This window comes from Aphanomyces astaci (assembly GCF_000520075.1).
Source record: "Aphanomyces astaci strain APO3 unplaced genomic scaffold supercont1.9, whole genome shotgun sequence".
NCBI classification, from domain to species: domain Eukaryota; phylum Oomycota; class Saprolegniomycetes; order Saprolegniales; family Verrucalvaceae; genus Aphanomyces; species Aphanomyces astaci.
In genome coordinates, this window is record NW_009798272.1 from 345,387 (window position 1) to 354,147 (window position 8,761).

The following is an 8,761-nucleotide window of genomic DNA, read 5'->3' on the forward strand; positions in this document are numbered from 1 at the left end:
GGAGGATATTTGAATATTTGATTTCGCATGCTTTCTTTAAAATGATATTGAATTTTATCGTTATATATTCGTTTTATATTTCATGGTGCAAATCCACGACAACTGCGGTAGTGTATATACATATATATATATAAATGTGATATCATGGTTGAGTTTGGTTGGTACAATGACCAGTACACTAGTATGTGCATTGACGACTGTATATTTCTCTCCTTCTCTGTCAAACGAGATGTGTCCATTTTCCGAGACTCCATATATCAATATTGCTATAAAATTATATATATATTATTTGTAGGTCCCTATCGAAGGGGTTGCAGCCAACACGATGACATGCGTGCGCTTCCCCAAGGGCATCTCAGGGCCAGACTTGTTACCCAAGGTGTATGCGCGAGGGGTGTCGTTGGCTGGTGGGCTGCACAAGGATATCAAGACGGAGTACTTCCGCATCGGACACATGGGGCCCAGCACCCGCCGGGCGGACCATGCGATTCAGACGGTGGCGGCCATCGAAGCTGCGTTGATTGAGTGTGGGTATGCAATCCCGGCGCCTGGTCAAGCAGTGCAGGGACTGAAAGCGGCGCTGAAGGGAAAGATTCCGCTCGAGGCTGGCGGCGTCTCCAAGGTAGTAGGAAACTGAGGTTTAGTTGATGGACAGGGTGTGATTCGTGTAGACCAAGGCCGACTGCGGCTGCTGCATCGTGCCCGTCAAGTGTCAATTTCTCACGCTTGGCATCGTGGCCCTGTCCTTTGGAGTGGGCTACCTCCTCTCCGGCCGTCGTCGCTAGAAAGCCGTCAATATGCATGAACAAACAGCTATATTGTAAATACATATGACCAATTGGGCTTGAACGATGACTACATAGCCAAGCTTTACATAACGTTAGTGCAACATATATGTCTGTGTTGATTTGTACGACTATTAATAATATTGTGAATTCGCTCTAAACTTTTGGAATTTGCGTAAGCAATCTTGAATCACGCTGGAAGTTCTGATTGGCTGAATATACTTGTCCTTTCTGTAAGAGCCAATCAAATCCACTCCAAATTCCAAACTCCCATCAAGTAGTTAGTATACATATATTGTTTGCAAGCGGAATAATCAAGTTCGAAGCGCCTTCTCGTTGCAATTGCCTTACTAGTATTGGTACTGCTGTATAATGACGCCTCAATGGCCCTTGTCATGTTGCGCTTTAACATTCATGTAAGGCGATTGATTGGTCAACTCCACTGTTAGTCGTGATCACATGATCGACAGATGGTAGAGGAACCATCTGTACATAGAATTCAATGTAAGGTGTTTATTTGCATATGTCTGACGTCTGTAATGCGCTTCGAAAGATCAAGGCACATACTGTAAGGTTCATCAATATGCATATAAATACTTCCTTAGACTGCTTACATAGTTTCGTAGCACCACGTGCCATTAAAACGAAACATTCAATTGACCTTGATGTTTGTATGACGTCATATTTATCCTTGGCAAGCCAGGTTTATGATTAATCTCTTCGCCGAAACCCATAATCACGGTGCGAGATAGAGATGATCCTAGGAATATAATACGAGGACTTTTCGAGTTTTATCATTACATTAAAGTATCCTAAATCTTTGTCACATTAAAATTCCACCGCCGTGGGAATAAAACGGATGATTATGTTTCAGTGGAATATCGTTGTTGTGCAGTTGGACCAAAGACACTGGCATGCATAGTCGTAGAGTTGACGAAACCCATCGTTGCTTGTCAAGGACGCCAGGCAGTCCTTCGCCGAGGAGCTAACAGCATCGTCATTGTCTTCTTCCATGCACAACACAGGGCGGAGTGTGCTCCCACCTCGGCCAACATCACCATCGTCATCGCCCTGGACTCGTTGCACCGACCAGATCGATGCCAAGCGAGCGCTGCAACGACGACAACCCCACGGCGCTCCCCCCACCGACACCGGCATTGACGACGTCGAAGTGCAATCACTAGTCCAGCAAGTGTCGGACCTGCAAACTCGGCTGAACGAACTCACAAACAACGCTACGACATTGACACCATGCAAGCGCAAGTGGAGCTGGTGCGACGTGGCCCTGTCCCAGCGCAAAGAGCTCGGCGACGGCCTGCACGAACAAAAGCGGCTCAAGTTGGCCGTGGACGAGCACAGGGACATCATTGCGTCGCTCCAGGAAGTGGTTCAATCGTCGCAACGTGTACGTAGAGAACTCGTTCCAGTACAGCATGTTCCAGTATCCATTCTTCCTCCATCTTTAGATCCCCATGGAAGACTGGCGATGCAATCGACTGCCGGAAGATCAAGCGGCGTGGACAGACGGCATCCTGAGCATGCTCACGCGGGACTACGAGCGGGTGGACACGATGCTCGTTCGAAATGGGCTAGTCGACTGCTCCACAAACGTGTGCAAGACGGTGGTGCGGCGCGGCCTCTGCGGCGCCGTCACGTCCATCGACAAGGTCACGCACCTGCAGCTACAGTGTCACACATTTGACGACGTGGTCAAGATCATGAACGCGCTCGTGCTGACCGAGCGCGGCCGCGAGTGCCTTGTCAAAGGCACCAAGTGGGACAGTTTGGAGCTGCTTGAACGCATGGAGCACAACTCCATGTACGTCAAGTGCAAAGCCAAGTGCCACGCAGGGACCATCCAATGGCTCGAGGGCCAAGTTGCCGTGAAGCGGTTCGTCGAGCTCAATCGCGTCGTGTACGTCGTCCGGTCCGTGCTCGAAGACGACCGCCATCCCATGAACCACCCAAATGAAACGTGCTACTCTCACGATGAAGTGGGGTGGTTTGTGATTGAGCGCCAGGCGTCCGCTCAATCGTCCGCCACGGCGGTGTGCTGCGTCAAGAGCATTGTCTCGTGCACGCCCAGTCCACCGAGGCAATGTGTCGTGGCCAAGGCCATCCATTCGGTGGCCTTATCGGCTGCGGATTGTGTGCAAAAGTGGTATCGGTCATGTGTGAATGTGTATCGCCAGCAGAACCGATCGGTCACGGAGCTGCTCGTGCATGCGTTGGCCCAGCGCTTCCGCCCGCTCAGTCACACCACGAGCCTACCGCCACCGCCAATATCATCATCATCATCGTCGCCAGGACCAGTTCCACAAGGAGCGACGTTAGTCGTCGCGTCAGATGGGACGGCGAAGGATGCAACCACCTTGTCGGCGGGAGACACTGCTTAACTGTGGTGTTGCAGGCTTGGCGGCGACAGCGGTTGTTAACTTATAAACACAATAATCATGGTAGGGTGTTGGGCACTGTGTGTTCAGTTATATAATATATACGCAATACATAGCGTGGGTAGTTGTTGGATCTAGAGAGGTTCGAGTGTCTAGAGGTATTCCATCTTGATGAAATCAATGTCGTGAATACCACCATGGCCGGTTGCCATGATGGTGGGGGGGTGCTGGAGCGGAGGCAGCGTTCGCGCGAATGAGGGCGTCAACATTGGCGGATTCATATCGATGATATGGCAAGCTGCATGATGTATCGGGGGCATGTCAGCCCAGTTGTCGTGGGGCTCGTCAAAGTTGTTGCAGTATGGTTCTGGTTTGGCCTACACACAAACAATCAACGTTGGATAGCTGAACGATATATATATATATATATAAATACATGTGGACAATGGAATTCAAGAAGTGTACCTGAAAGGGCGGGGGGACGCACCAGTATTCCGGCGGAAACAACTCGGATTGCAGCGTGTCGATGATGGCTGCCAACTGGTCCTTTTGCCGAAGAAGGGTCACACGTTCCCGCAGGGCTGCTTCCACCTCGACATGTTCCTTTGGTAGGTCGTTGCGCAAGAGTTCTTTAGTGCTTCGAAGTCTGTCGCGGTGACGCGTGAGCTCGGCCACTTGGCTGTGCAGCGCTTGGATCATTCGAAACGGGGTGGTGCGGATGCGTTTGGGAATTCGTTTCGGCTTGGTCGACTTGGTGGGTGGTGCGGAAGGGGGCGTGGGTTGTGGACGATGTCGTCGTTTCGGTTTGCACGGATGCACCAGCACGGCCAAAATGTCTTGAAACATGGTGTCGTCGTCATCATCATTGTGCATGTGGTGGCGGCGGCGGCAGCAGCCATCGATGGGCGAAAACATGTACGTTCGTTGTCGATGGATCAAATTCGAAAGTGGTGGCATCATGGTGACTCAGTGGCGATCGTCGAGCTTGTGGCCACGAGCGAACTAGCAAAAATCGAAGGGTCGGTCGTATGGCTGTCGTGCGATTTGATTCGCGGACGAAACGGCGTCGACCGTTTTGATTGGCCGATGCGTGTTGAAGTGATGGACGTGCCCTTTCCACACGCCAAACCCGATCGATGCCAGCGAATCCCTCCCATCTTTAGCATGTGAACTTCTCTCTAGCCATGCAACCAATCCTTTAGCGGACGCGAGCAATACGCTGAGGAACGAGTTGGCGAGTTGGTCATGCGATGTCATGTGCTAGTAGTGTCACGTGGCGAAGCAGCTGCTGCCGAGCCACCTGAGCAGGAATAAACACGCCAACTCTTTCGCAAGGTACTCGTGTTCTAGGCAAGGTGTAACGTTCTGCTTTGCCTCGTGGTTGACACTTGTCGACTTTGCTCACGTCGAATTCCAACAATTTCAGCCAAAGGTTTCAGTGGCGTGTGTGAAACTCAAGGCGGTGCCAGCCCAGAAAATTGTCATGAGCCATCGATGGCGACCGCAACTGTACGATGTAGCGCGTCGTACAGTTGCGGAGCGCATTCGCGACAGTGCTGACAAATTTTCAACGTCGTCGTCGACAGTGCACTGCTAATCTTGCCTAGTGTTCGTAGAACGGACCAAGGGCCATCAACTAACTCTAGAGAACACACTGCTATGGCGTGCTCTTTAATGATGGCGCTCCCACCACCACGTTGAGTTGTCCTTTGAATCTTGACGGCAACAAGGCAACAGCGGCCATGAACGACGTGGCGGTATGTTGTTGTTGTTCGTATTCAAGTCAGATCAAACTCTACGACGACTCTTGTGCTGACCCTGTTGTGTTATTCAGATGCGTCGCATCACTCTTGTTCGGGATTGTACATGACGTTTGCAACACAATCCAATTGTAGAAACGTGTGACTTTCGCAACCGTGGACACCTGCGACAGAACCTTCTTGTCGAAAGAGTTCGGACTACTGGTAATCCTGCGGTCTGGATCAGTACACACTGATTGACTGGCTACATAAGATGCCGACTACCTAGATCCACAAGCGTGCAAGAGTCTATGCTGCGATGAACAAGACGTCTAACATGGGCAAAGTTCAAGTTCTCACGCTAATACTTGATCCGTGACAACTGAGTGGCTCCGTTCGTAATCCACACTAATGAATAGTGTAACGTTAAGTCCAGATTGATGTAAGAATCTATACTGCACGTAATATATACTCCGGAGTACTTGGATCGGGTAATAATACATAACCCGACCTACAGTAACGTTATTGGTATATAACTCTTGTCGCAAAAACAACATGGAAGTGCGGTTGTGTTTGGTAAACTCATCATCAACTCCAACTCGAATACAATATGCATAACCAATCGATCTTGGGAGGATTGGAAGACCAAGACTGTGCTTTGAGAGAAGGATACAACGGCTGAACGGCTGCATGAGAAGGCTGTGCATATCTCAAGTATCATGAAGCCACGGTTGCTGTTGCCAAGTGCTACTGTACTGTACATGAGAGTGGAGGTACGAACTCTTGAGACTCAACTCTTGTTGCAGTACAGTATTTGAGCGACTCACCCTCGTTACTGGATGATTATGTCAATGATGTCGTGGATGAATAGAGTTCTAGGGTAAACCAGTTGACGCTGACGAGTAAGACCCATACTTAAGTTGGCAATAATGAAGTACATACCAACGCTACAACCATGTTGTTGCTCCCAAGGGCACTGCATTTCTATGGCTCTCAAAAGGTGTTTATTCTTGTTTTGAGTCGGATTTCTCAACGTTGAGACTTGCACGATTGGTTTACGAGTTCCATGTTGAATCATAAATGAATCGATCGAAATTGAAGACCACATCGTGGCCGATGTGCAAGTTACCAGCCAAATCGAATCTCGTAAACTACTAGTACACATATTACCCATGAAAATGGGAGCTCCCACAATGTGCACCATTCCTACCATGACAATTAAAAAGCCCCAGGAAGCAGAATCAGCGATTAGAATACGCATAAGCAATGGTCGAGGTCCGATATGATGTGGCCACAGAGCTTGCTCTGGCCAACTCGACGGCAACACCAGCCTCAATAATGGTAGTACTTCAGATTCAATTAACCATGAGCGGCAGCCAAATAGAAGATTGTTGACTCATTTCTAGGTTAGGACTACCCGGTAGATCAGGATAATTGAATGTAACGTGTTAGTGAATCCACAGGACCCCAACCTACATGGTTCAAGGCTGCTGATACTGCAATCGCATATTACATCTGAACGCTGCCATTGACATTTCGATGGTTTTTTGACACGTAAGTTTCATGTCCTCAGTCCAGGGTTAGGGTATCCATCTGAAATAATGTACGCAGTACTAGGGTTGGGTAAATACGTATAGGGCTAAGCAGAATAAGAGGAGTACATACAACAATCTTATATGAAATGCTGTGTGATAAGGCCAGGCCTCTGCTTGGCACACGTAATTTCTGGTTTGTGATAGCATATGCATAGGAACGTTTCGTTGGACATATTATCTTGTACTCCGAGTACTGTACTGCATAGAGTACGCTACACTACGCGTGACCGAATAGACGCACTCGGGTGCAACCGCGGGTCATCTCGCAACTTCTTGGTCGCTTTGATGAGTCTGTCTTGCTCTTGGACAGCGCGTAGACTCACTCTTGGTTTGAGCTTTGTGAAGCATACGGTGTCGATGTTCTGCCCGCTGGATAACTGTGCATTCCGCACATGCATAGTCATCGGACATCAATGGCAGCGCATCGCAAGTAAAACCAATGGCATGCCTCGCTACAGTAGGACTGGTATATCCATATTCATACAACTTTAGGTTGGCAGATTCCATGCGCAAGTTGTGACGCTAACCCTACCTACTGGACGGAAGCTATTCCTATTGCATAACATTATCAACGACTGGTGTCTGTTCCACCTATCGGCATGTTTGCGTTTACGGTGGGACTTAGTATATACCGTAAAGCTGATACACTATGCCGGTGTACGCTTGTCGCTTGCAAATCTCGAGCACCCCCCAAAGCACTTGGTGCTATGGTGGGGGAGCAGTGATTCGCATGGGTTGAATCGATTAGAGATCACTCTCAAACCCAATGTATTCAACGGAGCCTACTGCCGTCATGGGAAGATTGTCGTCGTTCCAGGGTTTGGAAATGGAGCAATGGCACACGACTACAGTATAAATGTGCAGATTTGACACACCCGACGACATCAATTGCACATGCCGAAATGCCTCAAAATAATTAGTCCCGTGAATGGTGATTATGGTATACACAACGTACGAGTAGACCTCGCATGGCTAATGAAACTGAGTCGGCGACCCTCGTCCGCCAAGTTTGCATTAACAGGATACAAATAGAGTAAATGGTAGCCTACTCGCGGTATTCCTTCACATGACACGAGGTAGTTCAAGTAAACAATGTTGTGTGTCACACACTTGTCGTGACTACGCGGAACGTACAATCGAGCGGTAATACTACTAGGTAGTACAGTAGTCAATTCAATCGACCAGCAAGGGGTTGTGCTCTGCCCGAGTCGATACCAATGGAAAGAAAATTCCAAGTGCAGTTTGCGACAGCAATGACACGTTAATGCAATACTTGAAGCGTGCATGAACTCAACATTTAACGTAGGGGGGTCCTTGAACCCAAACATTGCCGGTGTTATACGTGTTTCAATATGTAAGATGACTTAATAACTACTGACTTAACACATTACCCCTAAAGGTAGCTCAGACACGTCCGACGAAAGTCTCGATCGACTAGCTGGGACGAAGCAGGGGCCACCAGGTCACCCACATCACTCACCAACGTGTCGTTGACAGATGCAAGTCGAGCCGCAAACACGTTGCAGAAGTCAGATTGGAACTCCCCGTCGTGACAAAACGTCGAGTTTACTTCGGCACACGAAGTAACAAAACATGTGAAGTCGGATCTGACCTCTAAACACCTTCAAAGTTTATACCAGCTCACTTCCTTCCAATCAAAGCCAGATTGGTTTTGACGGATGTCTGAATCATGGATGGAGCGCAAGACACATACCGCGCGGTCCGTGGTTACTTGGTACAGTACAGTAGCGTCGTTGAATGTACCGAACGACTTGGTCGTGATGCAGCTCGACAACTATTGTGTCAGCGTCCACAGACTCCAAAAGCTACTCAAACGTCAAGTTGGGGTCTTACTAGATTCAATACGACTAACTTCAGATCGCACACGAGTAGCAGTGGTCAAGGGGAATGGCCCCAATGTTGTGGAGTTGAAATTAGCTAATGATTGCCTCAAAGCCTTGATGTCGTCGATTCAATCGGTCTCGAGTTTCCAACTAACGAGTGACAAGGGTATCACATCGTTGGGATAACTCCACCACATGATCTTGGAGTCGGTTATGTTAATTGAGGCCTTGTTCACGCGAATGCGTTTCGGCCCCTTCCGCTTTGCGTGTTGCTTTGACGCCTTCTTGTTCCCTTGCTTCTCCTTTGAGGACCCCCGCTTTATCACGGCGTCATGGACTAAGCCTTCGATCTCGCGAGCCGACATGGCGATTTCGGTGGGGATGGGGTTGTTCATGAAGGACGAA

The 8,761-nt window shown here is 48.9% G+C and overlaps 4 protein-coding genes across 4 annotated transcripts in view; 2 read left to right on the forward strand and 2 right to left on the reverse strand.

Annotated features, from left to right (window-relative positions):
* Positions 1-873, forward strand: part of H257_04930 (hypothetical protein) — a 6,757-nt gene extending 5,884 nt beyond the window's left edge. The window contains exons 7-8 of the mRNA XM_009829594.1: positions 296-622; positions 672-873. Coding sequence (XP_009827896.1) covers positions 296-622; positions 672-785 — 441 coding nt within the window. The 3' untranslated portion in view covers positions 786-873. The remainder of the gene's footprint in view (positions 1-295; positions 623-671) is intronic.
* A 798-nt stretch (positions 874-1,671) lies between these two features.
* On the forward strand, positions 1,672-3,356 carry H257_04931 (hypothetical protein). The gene is made up of 2 exons (XM_009829595.1): positions 1,672-2,190; positions 2,252-3,356. The coding sequence occupies exons 1-2, from the start codon at positions 1,798-1,800 to the stop codon at positions 3,179-3,181; spliced, it is 1,323 nt and encodes a 440-aa protein (XP_009827897.1). The 5' UTR covers positions 1,672-1,797; the 3' UTR covers positions 3,182-3,356.
* On the reverse strand, positions 3,331-4,135 carry H257_04932 (hypothetical protein; the record flags this gene model as incomplete). The annotated part of the gene is made up of 2 exons (XM_009829596.1): positions 3,331-3,555; positions 3,644-4,135. The coding sequence occupies 2 exons, from the start codon at positions 4,133-4,135 to the stop codon at positions 3,331-3,333; spliced, it is 717 nt and encodes a 238-aa protein (XP_009827898.1).
* A 2,589-nt stretch (positions 4,136-6,724) lies between these two features.
* On the reverse strand, positions 6,725-8,751 carry H257_04933 (hypothetical protein; the record flags this gene model as incomplete). Its single annotated transcript, XM_009829597.1, has 2 exons — positions 6,725-6,889; positions 8,530-8,751. 2 exons carry the CDS (start codon positions 8,749-8,751, stop codon positions 6,725-6,727), a joined length of 387 nt encoding a protein of 128 aa, XP_009827899.1.
* Between the last annotated feature and the right edge of the window lie 10 nt (positions 8,752-8,761).

What these genes read in the sequence shown, in the direction of transcription:
- H257_04931 (XM_009829595.1), top strand. Translation starts at nt 1,798, where the DNA reads ATGCACAACACAGGGCGGAGTGTGCTCCCACCTCGGCCAACATCACCA. An exon ending in TGGTTCAATCGTCGCAACGT is followed by an intron (nt 2,191 to 2,251) that starts GTACGTAGAGAA and finishes CTCCATCTTTAG; the next exon opens with ATCCCCATGGAAGACTGGCG.